Genomic DNA, 23,709 nt, shown 5'->3' on the forward strand with positions numbered 1-23,709 from the left:
TCATATTTGCTATTTTCTTAGGCGTAATGTACCACCTATACATCATTTTATAACAATTCTCTTTTAAATTATTACAAGTCGAAATTTTTATTAAATTCTTCCGCAAATATTCCCAGGATGACATAGTCACCTCTTTATTCATGTTTATAGCCCATTTAATCATTTGCTCTTTTACAGTTTCATCCTCTGTAAACCATTTTAACAGAATCTTATAAATTTTTGATATCATTTTTTCCCTTTTTCATCCCATACACATTCTATTTCATTTTTCTCCCCCTTGAAACCATACCTTTTTTTGTCTGTCACAAATAAGTCATAAATCTGCCTGTAATTTAACCAATCATAATCAAAGTCTAGCTCTTCTCTACCTTTCATCACAAAAATTTTCCCTGCTGTTTTTAAAATATCTCTATATGGTATCCAGTCCTCGCCCTTATGTCTTGAATATGGTTTGATTACTTCAGCTGGTACAATCCAAAGTGATCTTGCTTCAAAAAAAAATCTTTTGTATCTCATCCACGTCTCGAACAGTGATCTTCTTATATAATGATGTTTAAATAATTTATCAATTTTCACTTTTTCATACCATAAGTAAGCGTGCCAGCCAAACTTGCAATCATGTCCTTCTAACGCCAACAGTTTTTGGTTGTCTAGATTAATCCACTGCTCAATCCAAGTAAGACAAACCGCTTCGTGATATAGTCTAAAATTAGGTAACTGAAATCCTCCTCTTTCTTTTGCGTCACATAGAATTTTCATTTTAATTCTTGGTTTTCTTCCTGCCCACACAAATTTCAATATTTCTTTCTGCCACATATTCAACACCTTAGACTCCTTTACAATCGGGATGGTTTGAAATAAAAACATCAGACGAGGTAAAACATTCATTTTAACCACCGATATTCTTCCCAACAGTGACAAGTTCATGGTATCCCATTTTTTAAAGTCTTGTTGTATTTTACTCCAAAGCTTTTCATAATTGTTTTTAAAGAGGTCTATGTTTTTCATTGTCAATTCAATTCCCAAATATTTTGTCTTTTTAACAACTTCACATTGTATTCTTGCAATTCCAATTGTTTCTCTTTTGTCATGTTTTTACATAACACTTTCGTCTTACTCTTATTTACATAAAATCCAGCCAAATCTCCAAATTCTTTTATCCTTTCCATCAACAACGGTAGATTGTTATTTGGCTCTTCAACTAAAAACATCACATCGTCTGCAAATGCCCTATATTTGTAAGAAAAACCTTTCAACGTAAGTCCTTTTATATGTCATCTCTGCATAAGTGTTTTCTTAAGGGGGCCTCCTGTATGGGAAGAATGTGAACGTCCTTGACCGTTTCTGATAGCTGGCCATTGTAGATAATGAAACTGTTAGGTTCGCAGGTGGGGGGGGGGATGGTTTAGGCGGGATGTGTGAATGGATTGCTTGGACGGGTTATGGGTGTGTGTGTTTGAATCATGTATAATACCAGAGCTGGCAGCAAACTAAGTCAGTTCTGACACAGATGGTCTCTACTTGACACAACTACGTATCTCAATAAACGAATCACTAGAAAAGTGTTGTTGAGAGTCAGTTTGTGCAAGAGTCTGACAGTGTGAGAACTTACTCATTACCTCAACCAATCGCACCACCGCTGTGATGAGCGAGGAGAATGAGGACACTGGGACCACTGCTGGTACCCAAACTGATGCACTGGTCCTAGAACCTCTCGCCCCCCCCCCTAGACAAGGGGAAACCCTGAGGCATGGGAGCGAGACAGAGAGATCTGCGTTCTGTCCAGATGAGATGGGACAACCCGGACTGGCTGTTAACCCCGGGACCAAGAGTTTGGCGGAACCAATCAGAGGTGGAACTGAGACGGGTTTCACGATCATTCCACAATGACCCCGTGCAACTGCAAGTTGCAGGGGCGCTGTCCAAAGAAACTGACATCGAGCTGGTCCAGCAAGAATCTAGATGCGAGATGGAGGAGCTTTTGTATTCAAAAGATAAGGAGTCACACGTGCAACTTGTTAGAGACGTGTTGAAAGCCCTCTATAAGAACTGCCTATTTGCAAAGCTGTCCAAGTGTGAATTTCATAAGGAAGAGATGGATTTTCTGGGCTATCAAATTTCTGGGAGGGGCCTGGGCATAGAGCCCCACTAAATTCAAGATGTAATGGAGTGGGAACCCCTCAGACAAGGAGGCAATTACAATCATTCCTTGGGTTCGCCAATTTCTACTGTTCATTCATCCCCAATTTCACCCAGGTGGTCCTAACCCTCACTGACCTATTGAAAACTAAGGGGAAGGACCCCAGAGTGCCAAAATGCTTTTGATAGACTGAAGGCTCTGTTCACCTTTGAGCTGATCCTACAGCACCTGGATGAAAATAAGCCCTTTGTGGTGCAAATGGACACCTCTGTGGCAATGGGGGGGCGATTCTGCAAAGAGATGAGGACGAACCTGCACCCCCTCGCGTATGTGTCCAAGACGTTTTCTAAGTCAGAGAGAAATTGGGCGGTTTGGGATAAAGAAGCAGTGGCCATTAAGATGGCTCTACCTGAAGACATTGGCTGCAGGGGGCTCGGGTGCCGTTTTAAGTGTGGACTGACCATAAGAACTTGGAAGAGTTATGAACCCCCAGGTGCCTGAACGCTAAACAGTTGCAGTGGGCGGAATTCTCCTTCAAGTTCCAATTTATCATTAAGCACCTCCCAGGGAAGTCCAATTTCCTTGCTGACACACTCTCGCGCCTGCCCCAGCATACCAGTCAGCGAGAGGAAATGATTGACTCAATGTTTGCCCCTGCCCAGTTTGGGGGGGGGGGCAGTGCTCACGGGCAGTCAAGCCAAAGCAGAGGGGCCTCTCAGTACTGAACCCTGGCTGAAACGGTTCAAAGCCGCTTTCAGCAATAGTGATAAGGAGGTGGAGAAAGAGGGCAACCTCACCCAGGGGGAAAATGGATGCTGGTACGGCCAACAGAAACTCTTTGTGCCAAGGGCTTTGCATCTTACAAATGGGGCACAACAGCAAACTGGCTGGGCATTTCGGGTACCTGAAAACCCTGCACCTGATACAGAGACAATTTTGGTGGCCACATATGCAGATTGATATCTCTCAATATGTGTCTTCGTGCCAAGTCTGTTTAATGGGGAACCGCAGGGCTGGGAAACTCCCAGGACTGTTGCAGCCTCTGGAAACCCCCGAGAGGCCATGGGCTGTCATTTCCATGGATTTTATAACAGACCTGCCACCCAGCAAAGGGAGGACTGTGATTTGGGTGGTAGTGGACCTTTTTTCAAAACAGGCACATTTCATCCCTTACAAACAGTTGCCTTCGGCTAAAAAATTGGCACAGCTGTTTATGCAGCACATTGCGCAGCTACATTCGATACTCCGGAAGATCATATCTGACAGGGGCCCCCAAGTTGTGGCAGATTTTGGAAAGAACTGTTAAAGTTACTAGGGTGGAGCAAGGGCTCAGCAGTGCCTACCACCCAGAGACTGATGGTCAAATGGAGAGAACTAACCAAGTCCTGCAATAGTTCCTGAGATGCTTCATCAATTACCAACAAGATAACTGGGTGGATTTGCTCCCCTATGCGGAATATAGCTATAACAATTCTGTGCATAGCTCTACAGGAGCCACCCCTTTCAAGTTGGTACATGGCTATGATGGGGGGCCCTTACCCATGGTGGCCTCAGAACCCCCCGGTCCGATGGACTTACAGACTTGGTGGGCTGACTTGACTCAGCAGTGGTCCCTAATCCAGCAAACTCTGGCTAAAGCAAAGGAGGACTATAAGGCCCAAGCAGACAAGGGACGGGCCCCAGAGTGGGACCTTCACCCAGGAGATTCTGCGTACATCTCCACAAAAGAACCTTAGGGGGTTGGTGTGGAAATATGTGGGACCATTTAAGGTTGTGAGAGTCATTAATAAGGTGGCTGTTGAAGTAGACTTCCCAAAGAACATACGACACATCCACCCTGTTTTCCATCTCAGTCTGCTGAAGAAGGATCCATGTCCCTCAACGTGGCAACCTCGTCCAGCAGCTCCCCCTCCCCTAAACGTGGAAGGGGAACTCCACTAGGGGGTGGAAGACGTCAGACTTTAAAATCAGGACCACCTATACTATCTTATTAAATGGTGAGAGTTTGACCCGAGTCATAATAAATGGGTGAGAAGTGATCATGTGAGAGCCCCCCAGCTGGTTCGCACCTTCCATAAACGCTTCCCTCAGAAGCTGGGAGAGTGAGAGTCTTGGGGGGGCAGAATGTCAAACTGGGGGCCTCGTTTGCCATGGGGTCTTATGTCCTGTAACCACTCTGTATCTGGGCTATTAGGGGGGCAGTTGGGGAGTGTGTGTATGTCTGTGTGGGAACCTGCTTTGCTTAGCACTATGTATCTGTTTTCTTAAGGGGGCCTCCCGTATGGGAAGAATGCGAGTGTCCTTGACTGTCTCTGATAGTTGGCCATTGTACATAATGAAACTGTTAGGTTCGCAGGTGTGTGTGGGGAAATGGAGTGCATGCTAGTTTAGGCGGGATGCGTGAATGGACTGATTGGACAGGTCACTGGGGGACGTTGTTTGAATCATGTATAATACCAGAGCTGGCGCCAAACTAAGTAAGTTCTGACAAAGATTGTTTCTACTTGACACAACTACATATCTCAATAAACAAATCACTAGAAGAAGAGTGTTGTTGAGAGTGAGTTTGTGCAAGAGTCTGACAGTGGGAACAAAAATGTATATGTGTAGAGGGCTATAAAGCTCTCTAAGACCACAGAATAGGGGGAGCTAAAAATTCAATCAAACCAGTAAAGCGGGTAGATGTTGGCAAATTTTGTCCTTTCATTGCCCTTGCTGAAGAATCCTGAAATGGTTCTTCAGAGCTGTGCATCATTTCAGCCACAAGTCCTTTCTCATGTGCCCTATAGCACATGATACTATCAACGCAGAGCTATTGTTTCAGAAAAAGTAAAACCGAATCACTTCAAACAACCCAGGCGTGTTCCCAACAATGGAAATACTGGCAAAGTTCACAAGATGGGGGACTCATAGGCACTTTGTGTGTATCAGTGAATCTCTGGTGGATGAGGAACATACTACTACAACTCAATATACAATATCACACTGTCTTCAGCGGTCATACTTTTCATGCAACTGCATTACAGCAATAAAGGTTTGTTGAGCATGTTTGAGAAAAGCGACAGCATGACAGACATTTTGTTTACACTCCTAACTTACCACCATGCTTTTTGTGAAGCAGAGTAGCTTCACCCATCCAGGTAAAAAGAAGAAATGTTCTGGTATATTAATTATCCCTGATCATCAGTTCAATAATTCTATCATTAAGACTACTATACTACCACCATGGTATCTCTGCTTAGAAAAACAATTCAGGCATTGTAAGGAACAGGAGGAGAGAAAGCTTAATTCTCAGGAGGTTCTTCTGGTTTAGTAGTACACCAGGGCCTTGCTGATCCTTGTCTTACTTTTCACAAGTAGGGGTGGGGTGAAGATTGAAAATAGGAAAAGGTACAAATTCTAGAATCACCACGGAAAGTTGGGGACACAAAGGGCTGACTCACACTGTCAAGTTCCTGTACACAGCCAGGCACACAATGGCTTAGACAAAGATAAGTGTGCACCCGCCATGATTGTGTGCAGGCGTGACAATATAAAGAATTCCAGTGGGGTTTCTGCTGCACAGTCTTTGCCACCATTTGTTTCCACCCTTCGTTATCTAATAATATTCTTAAAGCCTCCCTGCAATGTTTAGCTCACTGCATTTATCCCCAAGTATGCCATTTAGAACAAACCAAGGTATAATTATTTTGGAAGGAAAACACAGCCCTTTTTTTTGTTGTTGTTGAAAGCATCAATTAAAAATGAGCAGGCTACTGAGGAAATGTTCGTTCTAGAAAATATGGCAGGAGCGGTGGGAGCCCTTTGCTTTTTAAAGCCTTTGCAGGGCATTTATTTGGCAGTCACAAATGGCCCCAGCTTTGGCCACACACGAGGATCGATGCCAGCCATGCAAAATCTACAGCAGTGCATGCCAAAGAGGCTGTGGGAGGCATGATCACTTGCTGAAGAAAATGACTTTTCTGAAATGAATTTGTTCCTCCCGGATAATCAATTTTTTACACTTCTCACCAGCTGTTCCCACATAGCTCAGGTAAAGGATGGCAGCAGCTGTCACACAGGACCCATACATTATACGCACATTACGTGTTTTAATCTGTCATAGATGCTTTCTATATTTGCTACCTGACACCAGGCTTATCAACAAACAGCGTGCGCACACGCGCACACAGATCTGTCATTTACAGTGCACCAGAATGTAATCTACATAATTATGTGGACTAGTTTCTGTATGTCCTGAATGAGGAAAAATATCCTCAGAACTAATTCCAAGCATCCTCCCCTCCTCAGTGGGGGTTACACAAAGAAAGGTCCTGCCATTATCAATACCCACCACAGTAGTTTCTGCCTTCAAGAAGCTACTCAAGATTGTTGTTTCTAAAACATGCTATGGAATAAACAGCAATTAAGAAGGGCATGTGGAACTGTTTACAGTGCATAATCATGCTAACAGCACACTTTATATAATCTGGGCATCCTTTCAAACAATTTCCTCCAGACATGAAATGTGAATGTGACACAGAGTGAATTTTCTTCCACAAAGCTTCTTCTTTTTTCCCCCCCCCCCCCCCCCAGGCTGTGCCAGGATTTGGGCAAATTTTTGAAGACATGGTGTACCAGGGGAGTCAGATTTTCAATGTCCACCACTTTTGCCACATGCCTGGTGCAACTTGAACACTTACACTTCAACGTTTTAATGTACCCAAACTTTTGGCAAGGTCACTTACTGCAATGTAATAAACTTTAGCCTTTTCCACCAGCTTCCAGTTCTTTTCCAGGTCAAGGTGCTTTTCCTTCTTATAACAATTAGCAGCAGCCAGGTTAGCAACAAGAGACCTATAATAACAAAAATAAAACGATAATCATCATCAACACGGCCGTCTTCCCAACAGTGAAAAAGCTCAGAGGTCTCTTGAACATCAGGATATGCAGGGCAATGCATTCAGATCACGCCAGATGGGCACCAGCTATGGCAGACAGCTGCTGTGGGACAGGTAGCCATTTATCACAGATGGCAATGGCTGCCCATCCCCAGCCTTAATGCTCTGTACTGCAATCACACTGCTTTGAGAGCAGTGTATACCAGGATGGTACCCTGCGAAAGACAAAGAGGAGCAGGACCTCTCTCTCTCTCTCTCTCTCTCTCTCTCTCTCTCTCTCTATAGAGGGCGATTCGCGAGCCTCTCTCTCTCTCTCTCTCTCTCTCTCTCTCTCTCTGTATAGTGGGACATCATCAGTACTAATCACCTTCTTGCTCTTCTAGATGAGATCTCTCACCAGGACAGATGCCTGAACGCTCAGAATGCCCTTGGAATGATGACTCGGGGATTCTGCTTCCCTTCCTCCCGCGAGCCGTTTCTGTCCATCCACGTGTCCCATAGCAGGCCTGTGCAACAGTACAATGATGCATCTGCGGACGGTGGCTGGCCACAGCACAGCACCGATATGTCAGCTGTGCTGACTTAACCTCCTGTGTCGGTTTACAAAGCCAGCTCCCACTCTATTGTGCAGGGATAAGTTGTGCGCCGCTGTGAAATTTTTTGTGCTGGCCTAACACAGATCTTCTAACAGGGTTATAAAGCTACTTTTTAGTCCATCCACACTCCCTACTCTTTTGGTGGTGGGGGGGGGGGAAAGTGCCATCAGCCCTCAGCTGACTTATGGCAACCCTGTCCCGTTTTCGAGGCAAGAGACACTGAGAGGCAATTGGCCACTGCCTGCCTCTGCGTAGCGACCCTGGACTTCCTTGGTGGTCTCCCATTCAAATACTAACCAGGGCCCACTCTGCTTAGCTTCCGAGAACTGATGAGACTGGGGTAGCCTGGGCCATCCCAATCAGGGGCCCAACTCTTTCACACCTGCCAAAAATGAACTCACGTCAATGAACAAAAGATGGGTGGGAACCTAGGACAGGGTCTTCTGGGGCAGGACACCAAAACGAACTCCGTTCCCCATGGAGATCCATCTGCCTCCCTCTGTCACTGCTTTCTGTTTTGTAATTGGCCCTCACTCCTGGTTGTGTGGCTATGTGTGCTTGTGCATTCTTTGAATTCTTCCTCCCTCTGTCATTGCTTTCTATTTTGTTATTGGCCCTTGCTCCTGGTTGTGTGGCTATGTGCTTGTGCATTTATTGAATTCTTTAAATACTTTATATATAAATTCCACATTAACAGAAAAATTCATAAAGCCAGCATATGTTATACAGTGCGATTCTGTAAAATAACTGTTGTATCCCAATTTGAGCACAAAATTCCTGTTTAGGAATATGTTCAAATATATCAATAACGCTGTATAACGCTGATGGTTCTCAATTACTCTTTTGTCAAATCCAGAATCTGTTTGTATGGGTCCAGGCTAAGCCAAAATTTGGGTGCCGGTCTTTGTAGTACGTGGCAAGGCGCTGCATGCTTTAAGTGTCTTCAAAAGGGGATCCAGACACAAGCTAAGAAATGGATCCAGACACAAGCTAAGAAATGAAAACCTCAGTTTTCAGCCAAGACAGTAAGAGGGGAAGCCCAGGTTACCTCCCATGAACCTGAGGTAAGGGAAAAGCAGGTCTACATTTTAATTCCAGTTCCAATCAAGACAAGCAGAAAATTAGGGCTAGAAAAGCATTAGTACAGAGGTCAAACTTTGTTTATATTAAAGTTTCACCTCTCCTCCCTGTCCAAGATCAAACACCCCCAAGGCACCTTCCAAATAACAGATTCAATATCATTCAAAACCACAGAGTGGCACACCAGCCTTTGAACCTTTGGCTGGTGGCAGAGGCTACGGGGGCCTTCCCCTTCCCGCTGCAGCCCCTGGGCACCTGCAACTAGAGCACAGAATGTCTCCTAGCACAAGGGGATGCACCATATGGAGAAGGTACCATGATGCTAAACCAACAGCTACAATGTGAAGGTCACGACCGGCAAGTCTGAGGGCACTCAAAAGCCAAGGAAACTCCAATTCGGTGCCATGAACAGTGAAAAGTATCTCAGCCACATTGTTCTTCCCAAGAAAACACCTGCTGTGGGATCCAAAATACCACAAACCTAGTTCGATGTGGCCAAGAGGACTTGACCTCCTCTGCTACGTGGAGGGAACTTCCGACAGCAAATTGAGCTAGAGCTGATGTTCAAAGAAACAAAACACCTCCAAAATCCAGCTACGCAGACCCAAGCTGCTGGTGTACATCTACAGTCAACTCTGGATCCCAGCTATAATTAGGCCCATGATAGGCCTCATGAAACACAGGTGCAAACTCCCCCAGGCCACACAGAAATAGGTTCCCATACCCGCCTTACTATACGCAGATGACACAGCCATTTCATCCTACTCTGAAGTAGGGCTTAGAAGAGCTCTTTTGGACAACTAACAATAAATTTCCAAAAGACCAAGATTCTAGTCTTCACCAGGAGACACGTTAAACAATGATGGCAGATCAATGGACAGAAATAGCTGTACGGCTCTTCAGTTCCCAGCCTTCACAGAACACCCCTCTGGAGAAAATACAGGCTATGATAAGCACACACATCACTGTTTTCAACAAGAGCAAAGTGCCGTTGCTGTGAGAGTTGGACTCACATGTCTCTTGAGAAACCTGTATAAGGGTCAAGAAGCGACAGTTAGAACCAGATATGGAACGACTGATTGGTTTCGCATAGGAAAAGGAGTACGACAAGGATATATATTGTCACCTTGCTTATTTAATATATATATGCAGAGTTCATCATGCGAAATGCTGGCCTGGATGAATCACAAGCGGGAATTAAGATTGCTGGGGAAAAGATCAACAACCTCAGATATGCAGACGATACCACTCTAATGGCAGAAAGTGAAGAGGACCTTAAGAGCCTTTTGCTCAGGATAAAAGAGGAGAGCGCAAAAGTGGGCTTGAAGCTCAACATCAAAAAAACTAAGATCATGGCATCTGGCCCCATCACTCCTTGGCAAATAGAAGGGGAAGTCGTGGAAGTAGTGACAGACTTCACGTTCCTGGGATCCCAGATCACCACAGACTGTGATAGCAGCCATGAAATTAAAAGACGCCTGCTCCTTGGGAAGAAAGCGATGGCGAACCTAAACAGCATGATAAAAAGTAGAGGCATCACCCTGCCAACAAAAGTCCGCATGGTCAAAGCAATGGTATTCCCAGTAGTCATGTATGGCTGTGAGAGTTGGACTATAAGGAAGGCCGAGCGCCGAAGAATAGATTCTTTTGAACTATGGTGCTGGAGAAGACTCTTGAGAGTCCCTTGGACTGCAAGAAGATCAAATCAGTCAATCCTAAAAGAAATCAACCCTGACTGTTCCCTGGAAGGCCAGATAATGAAACTGAAGCTCAAATACTTTGGCCACCCAATGAGCAGGGAGCACTCCCTGGAGGAGAAGACCCTGATGCTGGGAAAGATTGGAGGTCAAAGAAGACGGGGACGGCAAAGGATGAGATGGTTAGACAGTGTCATAGATGCAACGAACATGAAACTGAGCAAACCTCAGAGGACGGCGGAAGAACAGAAGGCCTGCCGTGATCTGGTCCATGGGGTCACGAAGAGTCGGACTCGACCGTGCGACTGAACAACAACAAAAGTGCCGTTAAAAATCTCAGATTCTGAGACCCGAACTTTTACATGCAAATGTGGTTGTTCTGCAGAAACACTATCAGTATGCCTGCTTTCACTGCAGCCTTGTGCAAGAATTTCGGCAGAGTTGTGTCTGGCAACAGAAGGTGGTTTGGGGTAACTGACTGCAAGGGCAGCAGAAAACAAATAGGAGAAAGCCCAGAAGCCACGAGGAAGAGGAGGAGGCACGGCTGAACAGGGGCAAAAACGCCCTGTCCTCTCCACACTCACAGATACGGCTTGAATGTTTTTAGGCCATAAGGACCAGAAACCCTATGGTATGTGAGTGTGAGTGAGTGTGCTTATTTTTAAACACTAAAAGGTAGGTTTCCCTGGAAAGGCGGCACAGAAACTTCTGATTTTTTTTAATTGTATTTTTTAAAAACCCTCCCTGAGTCTTGCTTCAGGTTCTAGATCCCATCTTCTGGTTTGAAACTTGTTGGAATGTTGTTGTAAATTGTTCATATTTTATTGTAACTTATTGTTTTAAATCATATTGTATTGTTTTAATCGGACATTTAGTCCCCTGTAAGCCGCCCTGAGCCTCCGGGGTAGGGCGGGGTATAAATTTAAATATAAATAAATAAATAAATAAATATGAAATTCCACACTCAGGGAAATTGAGATACTCCAGACAACAGGTCCGACTGAACCCAAGCAGATAAAACCTTCCATATTGCATATATTTGTTGTATTTTATATTTTCTGCATTGTTTTAGTGTTTTAACTTGGGCACTCGTGCCCCTTGTGAGCCGCCCTGAGCCTTCGGGGAGGGCGGGATACAAATCCAAAGATAAATAAATAAATAAATATAAAATAAAACAGGGAGGGCACAGAGCTTAAAAAAAAAAAATAGGGATCTTTTCAACAACATAGTGGCCACTTCTGCCTATTCAAGTTAATTTAACATGTAATGACCCAGCAAAGCCGAAGGGCAATAAGAAAGGGAACAGAGATGGATTCATTCTGCCAAGAGTCAAGGCAATAAATGCATAATTTACAAGTGCAAGGAACAAGGAAGTTAAGCAAAAAACAGCATTTTCTTCCAATTTTTTAAGTCAGTCCCTAGATAAACTAAATTCATTACTGGCAGTCAAACAATGAATCAGTGCCTTGGTGGAGACATGAATAAAACAGCGTTAATCCATATATCCATAAGCTTTCGGAAAGCTAGAGGTATTCTTCATGTGCTACCAAATTTCAATCTAAGCCCCATTTAACCAGTCAGGCTCCACTCTTGCTGGGAGTGTGCCACAGTTCACGCAGGAGAAGAGTGGGATTTGCCCTCCAGCTCCTTTATCATCAGGCAGGAGGAGGAGGAGGAGGAGGAGGAGAAGAAGAAGAAGAAGAAGAAGAGGAGGAGGAGGAGGAGGAGGAGAAGAGGAGGAGGAGGAGGAAGAGGAAGAAGAAGGAGGAGAAGGAGAGGAAGAGGAGGAAGAAGAAGAAGAAGAAGAAGAGGAAGAAGAGGAGGAGGAGGAGGAGGAGATTGGATTTATACCCCACCCTTCACTACCCAGAGGAGTCTCAGAGCGGCTTACAAACTCCTTTCCCTTCCCCTCCACACAACAGACACCCCATGAGGTAGGTGGGGCTGAGAGAGCTCTGACAGAAACTGCTCTCTTTCAAGAACAGCTGTGCCAGAACTATGGCTTGCCCAAGGTCATCCAGCAGGTGCAAGTGGAGGAGTGCTTAGCTTCAGGGATCTGATAAAACCTGGCCAAAAATACCAGGGGCCATCAGGAGGTCCAGCGGTGGGGCCAGGACACTAGAAGCCCTCCCACTGTTGCCCCCCCCCCAGCACCAAGAATACAGTGCATCACTTGCCCCAGACCGAGAGTTCCTATCTATACCTTGTGGCTAATAGCCACTGATTGACTTCTGCTCCATATGCTTATCTAATTCCCTCTTGAAGGACAAGGAAGAATAGAGGAGAACATGTCCCTAAGTCAAGTCAAACAAATGAAGACCATGAATTGCTTATTGATCTCACGTCTTCAGAGCCAGTACCTAAGAGGGATACTGAGCAGATGAATAATCAAATGCATTTTTGCAACTCTGAAAAGCTGCCATCCCAAAATGACTCTCCACTAGCTCATATGTGGAACTGAGGGTATGGAAGAGCGCTTATTAGGATCTTTTGGTGCCCTGCCATTAAAAGAACAGGATAATATGCTTCAGAGATTACAAAGGTTGATTACTGCCTTACACGATATTCAAACACAATCCGATCATAAATTGGATGGACTTATCCTCAAATTGAGGAATCTGTAATAAAAGTTGAAATGAAGGAATGAACCTTGTTGTCTTAATTTTCGTTGTTGCAAGCTGAAAAACAAGTAGCTGAACAGTATTTGGGTTGTGGTTGGTTCCTTTCACCTTGGATTTTGCTTCTTTTGCACTAAGGATAAAAGATCCCTTGCAGTTCAAAGCCAGGTGATGGTTAACACAGATGGCCTGGAGACTAAGGCACCCATGAGTAGCTGTTTCCCATTAACCTTCCCAAGACCAGTCTGGCCACAGAGACGCATGGCTTGGTGACTTTCAGAGTCGTAATGAAGGTTGTACTGGGGTGCCTTCGAAAGTGTTCGAAAACTGCAGCTTGGTTCAGAATGCAACCACAGAGGGGATGCTAGCACAGGTGAGCTGCACAGCTCCGATTCTGCAACAGTTTCCCTGGGTTCTCAATCATTTCTGGTCCCCTTTAAAATGATCACTTTGCCTGAAGCCCTAAGTGGTTTGGGACTAGGGAACCTCAAGGATCACCTCCTCCTGTAAATCATCGTCATCTCATCGCCACAGTTACCTCTAAGCTGTGCCAGGCAGTGCTGGCGCACAAAAGCTTAATAGGCAGCTCAGGGATTTGAGAGCATCTGCTCAGAAGATTTTGGTTTTTTGGATGGTGGCACCTCCTTCTAAAAAACCAATTTACGTGACAGTCAAATGTATACTCGCTCACAACTTTAACGCTACTAGTTTCTTTAGCTCACGAGGTAGAATTTCTACTCACAACACTGTGGAGCTTAGAGGGAACACTGATCATCACCGACAAGTGCCACCAAGTTGCAACCAACTCATGGTGCCCATTCATGGAGTCTTCAAGGCATGAGAAGCTCAGAGACGGTTTGCCATTGCCTTCCTCTGCATAGCAACCCAAGACTACCTTGGTGGTCACCCATCCAAGTACTAACTAGGGCTGTCCCAACAAGTGTTTCAAATGCTGCAATCCGCTTAGAGGCTGGCCTGGTCACGGTGGAGGCAAGATTGTGGATTGCTGCATTTCATTATTGGTTAAAACTGATTTTCTTATCTACTGGCCTTTCCCATACTATGATGCAAGACAACTTTGTTCCTTTATGGCGGAAACAGATAGAAGATAAACTGGTCTGTTATGGTTTTTCAAAACAATTTATTCTGTCTTTGGGACATGAGCAGGCTAGATCAGTTCTAAAACAAAGAATATTAGATGTTGAACGACAGATGGATGTGAGCAGGATTAGGAGCCCTGTAATTGATATAAGTACACTTAACAAGATAACTTTGAGATCTTACATCAAATATTTAGATATTTGCAACCATAGAAGAATTTTTACCCTATTAAGATACAACGCCTTACCCTCAGCCATAATGGAGGCCAGATATACTAGATCACAGAGGAAAAGTTGTATATGTGGCTTGGGAACTGACAAAACATTGGAACATGTAATTTTTGACTGTATTTTATATCAAAATATTAGGGAAGTTTTGATCAAGCCTATAGTTAACTCCTTTCCAGGTCGTAATAGAAGCATACTTTTGTCAACTATGCTGGCAGGGGATAACCAAAAGCTGATTAGGATGGTTGCCAAATTTGGTAGGTTGGCATACCAAACTAGGAAAGAAATAAAGTACAGATAGGCCTAAATCTAATTTCTGATCTTAATATTGATTTTATCATGTCTGTACTTTAAAATTTTTAGCTCTTATTTATAATTCTAGATCCTATAATATTTTAGAATTTTATTGCTTCCTTATCTGTACTTATTTGTTATCTATTATACTGGTCTATGACTGTAATAAAGGCTTGATATATGTAACTAGGGCTGCCGTCACACACACTAAATAATCCACTTTCAATCCACTTTCAATGCACTTCCCAACTGGATCCTGCCAGTTCACGCAGTAAAAACCCAGCTGGAAAGTGCGCTGAAAGTGCGCGGAAAGTGGATTATTTAGCACGTGTGACCGCAGCCTAAAACTAATCCCGTTTAGCTTCCAAATTCTGACAAGTTTGGGTTAGTCTGGGTTATTCCTAATCCAAAGAAGGCTTGTGCTGGGTGACCACTAGGGTATGGTGGACGGCTACCGATCTTGAACTCTTTTTGAAGGATCACTGCAAGACGAACAGATTCCCCCAAAGAAGCCTCTTGGCGAAATGCCGTGGGAATTTGGGCAATTTTAACTGAGTAATGAAATATATTTTTACACTGGCATTTTTTTTTAAATCCCGGATGGCTAGATGACACAGGGCTTTCTCAGTGGTGGCACTGAAGCTGTGAAATTCCTTCCCCAAGAAAGCCCATTTAGTTTTGCCCCATTCTGCTTTCAAAATCAGGCTAAAACAGCATGATGTGAATTGATTATGGTGACGAGTTTTCAAACTGTCACATTTGTGTGCCGGCCAGTATTACATTTGTGTACCAGCTGGAACCATTTGTGTACCAACTGGTATCTAGTGTGTTGTGTGGTGGTTCATTAGTTTTGTTTAACATTATCGTTTGATTTCAATTTTGCTTTAAGCTGCTTTGTAGATCTGTTAGCATCAAAAGGCGGGACAGAAATATATTCTAAATTGAAAGAACCCTCTAATAAAGAATAAAAGGCCTCAGCCAACCACCAATATGGTGATGCTATGAAACAAAAGAGTTGACATACTGAACACAGTTACAGGAACTAATCGTAATGTGGTAGAAGAAAGCTGCTGCATGAATTTGCTCTAGAGCTGCAGTCCCTTCGTTGGAGGCATTTCCCATTGAAATCAACAAGCCCCACTCCCAAGGAAACCTAGGGCTGGGCTACGTTACATTAACTTGTGTTAAAGAGTAGTTTTGATTGCTCAACTCAGGTGCCATATCCAACATATCAACTCCAGTGCATTTATTTCATTAACAGAAACCTAGTTTGAGAGGCTGGCTAGCAGATGGCGTTCTGGAAAACCAGCCTGAGAATTCCATCTTCCTAGTTCACACAATACAGCGCCAAACAAGCCATACAGATGGCTGCCTGCCTCGGAAAACGCAGCACAACACAGAATCGATGTACAGCTTTCATTAGCAGCTACAAGAGAACAATATCATAAACTACTCCCTGCATATGACACTTCCTTTATTTCGAAAACGTTCCCCTTCAGGCAACTCCCTTTGTAACAGAGTTTAACCGTTAGTTTTTTTCTTCTCCCGTCAATGGATGCCGGCGTCAGACTGAGAGGGGCTCCCTTTTCTTGCTGGCAGATGAAGGAGCTCCTTCTCCCACTCCACCTCGCCTCTGCAAAGCCATCACTTCCATACAGCGGCCTTTGTAGTCAGCCCTTTCAATGTGTTCAAAGCCATCCTCGCGTTGTGAGCGGCTGGAAGGCCTGTGCCCACGGGCTACAGACACTACCGACTGCCTGGAATCTCTGATACTCAGAAGTCTCCCAAGGATCCCTCTCTGCAGAGTGCAACTTTTGAGAGCAAGAGGCAACTAAACGCTTGTTAAACAAACAAAAACACCAGATCCAGGGGTACACGTTTAATTAACGCTGCCTTTTGATGAAAAGCTCATTTGGAAATGTTTACTGTTCCTTACCCTGGCAACGCCTGGTGTGGTTTCAGAACCAAAAGCCACCCTCTGGAAGGCTGCTGCCTGAGCTGCTCACCCCAGGGGAGGACGGGAGGGGTCTTCCTTTTTGCCTGCTTCTCACCTCCTTATCAGGACACAATTTCACCTCCCCGGACTCCTTCGCCATCTCCTGCCCACCGAACCACACCCCAGGGGGGTCAGGGTGCAATGGCCTCTTCCTTCCGCATCCCGCTACCTAGTGGCAATTATTCCCAACTGACATGGGGCTTTCAAGCGTTCAGGGCACTTCAGCGACACTGTCTGGCTGCCGCCAGTATCGTTGTCCCCGTACTGCTTTAGGCTGAGAGAGGGGGTATGCACAAGGCCACTTAGCAAGCTTGTGGCAGGGGGAAATTCAAAGCAGGCACTCTCTGAGCGGGAAGTCCGCTCTGCAGCAATGACAGGGCACTGGGTCTCGAACACCTGCCCTACATGGCGCCAGCTGAAGCATTAAAAGCCCAGTGAGCCCTCTAGCAAGAGCAATGAGGAAAAGACGCAGAGGGCAGGGTGCACATGGCAACACGCCTGGACTGATCAGCTGGGCGGAAGCAAAAAGGCGACGATGGGGACCAGCAGGCAGTGAGAGGGATTTTCAACAAGACCAGTAGAGACGGGGCGGGCTTCTAATCACCCCTTTCTCACAGATGCACTCTGAGAGCCCACAGACTAGCTTCTGGTCCCCCTTCCCATCCTTGCCCTAAGGGCTCCCAGCAAAAGAAGCCATTTGACCTGTTGTCGCTTGTGATGCAGGCAGCACACGTTCCAGTCGGCTCTTCACTCTGTTCATAATAATGGGCATCCACGTGGGCTTCTTCGGCTTTCTTCTTTAGGATCTCGCCAAATCTGTCTGTTCCAATGCACCCAAAGAATGTCGCCACTTTGTAAGGGCTCTGGATCATCCACTGCAGACAACACACAAGTGGAGACAGGAGAGACAAGTTTGATTACAATACATGAAACCATATTTCTAATTACCTATTTCTTGATATTCTGCAAAAAGTAACCAAAAGGGTGCACATCGTAACATACAGACAACCACAACTATTAATGTTCAAACACAGCAATTAAACAATAAAATCAATAGTATCAGTGAGTCTTTTCCCCCTTTCGTTCATTTCTACAAGGATGAGACTGACATTAACCAAGTCTTAGCTTACTGAAAGGATAAAGACACAATGATATTGTTTAGGAAAGTACTGTGTAGAATGCTGTGTAGTATGGCTGTGAGAGTTGGACTACAAGGAAGGCCGAGCGCCGAAGAATAGATTCTTTTGAACTATGGTGCTGGAGAAGACTCTTGAGAGTCCCCTGGACTGCAAGGAGATCAGATCAGTCAATCCTAAAAGAAATCAACCCTGACTGTTTCCTGGAAGGCCAGATAATGACACTGAAGCTCAAGTACTTTGGCCACCCAATGAGAAGGGAGCACTCCCTGGAGAAGACCCTGATGCTGGGAAAGATTGAAGGTCAAAGAAGACGGGGACGGGGATGGTTAGACAGTGTCATAGATGCAACGAACATGAAATTGAGCAAACGTCAGAGGACGGCGGAAGACTGGAAGGCCTGGCGTGATCTGGTCCATGGGGTCGCGATGAGTCGGACTCGACTGTGCGACTGAACAACAACAAAAGTGTAGAATGCCACCAATTTTACATGATGTCAACACATCTACAGCAAATGAGTACTACATTCCTATAAAGCAGAACCAGCGGTTCAGTTAGCTCAAAAGCCGTTTTAATTAAGGACTGCTAATCCATGAAATGCCCTGACCTGGATGGCCCAGGCTAGCCTGACCACGTTGAATCCTGGAAGCTAAGCAAAGTCAGCCCTGGCGAGTACTTGGATCGAAGGCCACCCAGGAACACCAGGGTTGCTACACAGAGGCAGGCCATGGCAACGGCAAACTCCCTGTGGATGCCTCTTGCCTTAAGAGCCCTACGGGGGGTTGCCATCAGCCAGCTGCGATGTGATGGCACTTCCCCCTACTATCCATCAATGAAACTGATTTTTTTAAAATTTGCCTGTGGCACAAAGTGTCAAAATACCTGCAACCCACCAACACCAATTCTCCCCCACCTCTGTAATGAAATTAGGATGGTCACTGCTAGATAGTTTTTTGTGCGTGGAATATTTTATGGAATAGCCTTCCAGAAGTTGGTAGAAAGGCTTCAGCTTTGAGATCCCACAAGTTATACAATGCAAAACTATTAAGGTGGGCTTTTGAAACTGCTGTGTAATTTTTGATTACATACATTTGTGAGCTTTTGTGGACTTTGAGCTGTGTATAGTTTTATTGTAATTATAACCTGCCTTCAGTACAGGTGGGAGAAAAACGCTCTATAAAGGGGGAATGGTTTTAAGCAGCCTTTCAGTGACATAGCCAAGAGGAGAGTGCAAAGGTACAATGAGAGGAAAAAACACAGAGACCGTTAATACTTAATAGAAATAACATGGATATAATCCTCCAAGCACTCCTAGACCTTACACAAAATCTACAGAAAATAATGGAGACTACCTCTTTGCAAACAAATTCTATTTATTTGAAAATGGATGGATAATCCTGTTCTTACTATTGCTGTTCATTCAAAATGAGATCTTTGGTTTAGTCTACTTAGCATTCCATTTACTTATTTGTTTATGACATCCTATCTCCCCTGAATGTTGAGGTATTGGGATGAATTCTGGTATATACATTCAGGATACAGTTCAATGTATCATGTACTACCTGGACCCCTTCACCCATTTTCAAAGGGGACAGGAAAGGTGAACACAGATCAGAATGCCTTATCTCACTTAAGCACTGAAATATAATGGAATACATGTCTTGTTAAATAAGCCAGCAGAAGTTGTCATCTCATGGTTGAGCCTGTGCCTTGATATTGTAGTCAAGTGGCTGAGGGAGAACATGTTGAAGCTGTATCCAGATCAAACAGAGGCAATGATAAGGAAACTGAGATGAAGTATGCTACTCATTTTGGCTCAGACGAGGATTTCTATAGCACTCTTGGGGGTTCTACTGGAACCAGCCCTTTGATTGGCATGACAGATAAATATGGCAGTACAGATTCTTCCAGCTGCATTTAGTGAGGAGTCTTTCTCAGACTCGTTTTGGTAACCTTTAGACTACTTTAACATGCCCTATTTGCGGCTGCCCTTGAAAATAAATTCAATACTACTAGTAGTTAAAAATGTGGCAGCCAACTATTGAATTTGGTCAGCTGCTTAACTCAGGAACTTCCAGTTTTGAAATCTTTATACAGTTGTCATTTGTTACGAGGTTCAATTTAATGAGCTGGCTTTGACCTTTAAAGGACTTCATGACGTGGGACCCTCAAATCTGTATGTTTGTCTCTTCTCATATGAGCCAGTGCAACAACTCTGTTCATCTCAGCAAGATCTATTAGTTAAGGTATAAAACGATAAGAACTGGTTGTGGCTGACCTGGTTTTTTTTTTAATTGTGGCTGCCCCGTGTTATGGAACAGCACAACAGAAGCAGTCAGAGAGGTACCAACCCTCATGGTATCTCAAAGACTATGCAAAACAGACTTGTATTTGAGAACTTGCAAGAGGGGAGTTGCTGGCAGATGACTTGCCCACAGAACTGATTCTTTATTTTTTGTTTTTGAATAATTATGAGTGCCATTTTGGATCCATAGGGAGAAGAGCTTTTAAAAGAAGGAAAAATCCTAACACGGTAACAGTAGCAGGGCCTCTTAAACATGGTGCTTTAAAAATGTTCAACTTTTTAACTTTTAAAAACCTAGCCAAATGGTGCCGCTAAATAGATGAGTAATACCTCTAAAAATATCTGGACAGCACCAGTCAAGGTCAGCAAGCTGCCAATGAGTCTTTAATGTGATGCAATGTATGCCTTCCCCCCCCCCTTGATTATCCAAAACCCCTATTGCCCTGGTAACGGTAGTTAACTGTTGTACGCATGTCCACCCTCACCCCCATGTGCTCATCTCCTCTACTGTACGCTAGTGTTGCTTTGATGGAACCTTACCAACCCAAGGCCACAGGTGGGGCGCAGCAAGAGGCTTCTGCTTAGTCTGTAATGAATCTAGAGTGTGGGAATTGCTTATGTTGTTTAACTGTATAAAACCATTGCTTCTCAGGGTTTGGGCGCGCTGGGCGCCTTCTAAGTGGGAGCGGGAATCATACCTATTGGCTAGTGCAATTATGAATTTGCTTTAACCTATCTGCCAAACGCTCATCTTGTTATTCTGAACAGAGAATCTGTTCTAAGTGCTTCATGGCTTCAATAAAGTAAAACCTTCCTGCAAGTGTGTACTTCATTGCCTGCTGTGGGGTCTGACAGTCAATCGCTTCCTTTTAAAAGTTAAGAGTTGAAACAGTTTAAAAGTTTAAAGCAGGAAAGCCGGACAGAATGGTGAGACAGAACAGACAGCGCTGGGGGGGGGGGGGGGCCTGTTAGTGAAACAAGAAGGAGCCTAAAGCTGTCAGGGATGAGTCGGCCAACTGGCATCATCATCATCCGTTCCTTCCAACTGCAGTCACTCAGTTCATCCAGTCAGTCTACACTATGAATTAAGGGCTAGATCAATTTACCAGTATGCTAAAAAACTAGTTATAATTGTTTTCTAATAAGAGATTAAAATAAATGATCATGTCTCCATTTCAAATCAGCATTAGTGCGGTACCCGTGGGTTGCAGAAAGGTTAAGCGAATGAGTTTAAACACATGTTTCGTCAGCGCTCCATTATTTTTAGAAGCTAAAGATGCTTCATTCTGTGCATAATGCAGCTAAGCTGATGAGAGGGATAATGTGCTTCCTTTTTACTTGCGAACTCTTCAATTTGATAAGATTCTAAGCCAAATGCCCCCTTTCAAGATGAGTGGGTACTATTTCCTCTGATACACACTAGAATGGCATAATTATTCTCTGCAGCACTATGCACTGAGAACTCATGCAGGGGTGCTGCCTTCTTTCTGCATGCTTCAACCGTGCATCCCATACATTGGGGGAAGCTTCACGTATGTATGTTGCGCTACACACCTACTCCCTGCTCTTTGCATTCCTCACTGTGAAAGATGGAGTTTTTTAACTGGCCAAAAACATTACACGTGTCGTCATACTGAAGGAAGTTAAGACATCTGAAAAACTGTGAGAAATGTAACCCTTCCCAAAACCCCAGTGCTTCTTACTAGCACTACTTCTAGCACCAGCGTTTTTCAAACACATAATCTGAGCCAAAGTTTACTAGCTCAGAACCACCACAAAAGTCTTCCTTCTGGATGAGCCATTGGAATAAGGACTGAAGTCTGAACATTGTAGCCGAACATATAGATTTAATTATTTTAGAAGTGTATACCCTGCTGTAATGAAGCACATCAGTTGCAGGGAAGGGTGGGCTCAGACTTGAGGGGGGGGGGGTGAGCTGAACCCCTTCTTGCTCTCTCCTTTAAGGTCTTGCTAAAGAGTAGCTCTGGATCCTCATCAGCCTTTAATTCATCCTTTTCTGTAATGTCTCAGGCGGGTGGAAAGACTTGCCCCAACTCACAGGTCTGGCCTCTCTCACAGATTAGGGTTACTGACCCCTTTAAGAACTACGAGGGCAAGCCACTAATGTACGTCTGGGCCGGGTGCTCCAAGCTGACACATGGCCCACCAGGGATCCTCAATGAGGTTTCCCCGAGGAGAACCTCCCACTTGGTCGTCCCCCCCCCCCCGGGCATTTGGCCCCACTGGGCATTTGGCCTCCCTATGCCCCAGGGAAGTGGGGCAAGACCAAGTACACTGCTTCTTGGAAGAAAAGTGGGATAAAATAAAATAAATCCTCATCATCTTACAAAGGAGACCAAGTGAACTGCACTGTGCAGATGTACTGCTTGCAGAAAAGTACTCTCTTGCTCTCTCAACCACTATCACTGACCCTAAGATGGATTTTTACATATTCAACCGGACTCTCCTCCCCCTGCTGCTTCCTTCATCCACAGTCTAGCCCCTTGCCCTGCATCACGGTGCCCACGGGGACCCCTGCTCTAGAAAGTGATGCACTCATAGAATCATAGAATGTTAAGAGTTGGAAGGGATCTTGCAGGTCATCTAGTCCAACTCCCTTCCACTCTGCAGGAGCTTAGCCAAAAGATAGCCCTACAACATATCCACAAGATGGTCCTCCCGCCTCCACTTGAAAACGTCCAGCAAAGGAGCATCCACCACCTTCCGAGGCAGACTGTTCCACTGCTCAACCACTCTTACCGTTAGAAAGTTTCTCTTGATATTTAGCCAGTATCGACTCCCTTGTAATTTCCGCCCATTAGATCTAGTCTTGCAATCCGGAGCAAGAGAGAATAGATCTCTTCCATCTTCTACATGACAGCCCTTCAAATACTTGAAGACTGCAATCATGTCCCCTCTAAGACTTCTCTTTCCCAGGCTAAACAGACCCAACTCTTTCAGCCTTTCCTCGTAAGACTTGGATTCCATCCCCCTCACCAGTCTGGTTGCCCTCCTCTGGACACGCTTGAGCTTGTCAACATCCTTTCTAAAATGTGGTGCCCAAAACTGGACACAGTACTCCAGGTGAGGCCTGACCATAGCAGAATAGAGCAGGACTACTCCCTCCCGTGATCTGGACACAATGCTTCTGTTAATGCATCCCAAGCAGCAAATGTGAAAGAAAGGAAAGAGGTTCCCCAAGGTCTCTACCTCTGTCTCCAAGAAGAAAGATTGTGAGAAATGGGAAATGCAGGCATTCAAGTTGTTCCAGTTTCCAGCTACGGGAATAACTTCACTCTCTCACTACTGAAATGGATGGGGACATGAAAAAAGGATGTAGTTCTGGGAATAATAATAATTATTATAGTATGGCATTGTGTGTAGTATAGCCAGGAGATCCAGAGATTGTCTGGCAGCCTTAAGTTCTAACTCATTTTGTGTTAGGCACCACTAGGTGGCGAGCTAGACTTATTGGGGGGGAGGGGGGCTGAGAGAGTTCTGAAACAGCCATGACTGACCCAAGGTCACCTAGCTGGCTTCAGGTGAAGGAGTGCTGAATAGAACCCGGGTCTCCAGATTAGAGTCTGTTGCTCTTTAATCGCTGCACCACACTGGCTTTTTGGGATGGAAAAGGCTTCA

The 23,709-nt window shown here is 44.7% G+C and overlaps 1 protein-coding gene across 1 annotated transcript in view; it reads right to left on the reverse strand.

Annotated features, from left to right (window-relative positions):
* Positions 1-23,709, reverse strand: part of ADK (adenosine kinase) — a 333,994-nt gene that overhangs the window by 194,232 nt on the left and 116,053 nt on the right. Inside the window, exons 5-6 of the mRNA XM_015414519.1 lie at positions 17,332-17,504; positions 6,868-6,976 (exon numbers count right to left, since the gene is read on the reverse strand). Of these exons, the coding sequence (XP_015270005.1) occupies positions 6,868-6,976; positions 17,332-17,504 (282 nt within the window). The remainder of the gene's footprint in view (positions 1-6,867; positions 6,977-17,331; positions 17,505-23,709) is intronic.

This window comes from Gekko japonicus, unplaced genomic scaffold, assembly GCF_001447785.1.
Source record: "Gekko japonicus isolate JY-2015 unplaced genomic scaffold, Gekko_japonicus_V1.1 scaffold484, whole genome shotgun sequence".
Taxonomy (NCBI): Eukaryota; Metazoa; Chordata; class Lepidosauria; order Squamata; family Gekkonidae; genus Gekko; species Gekko japonicus.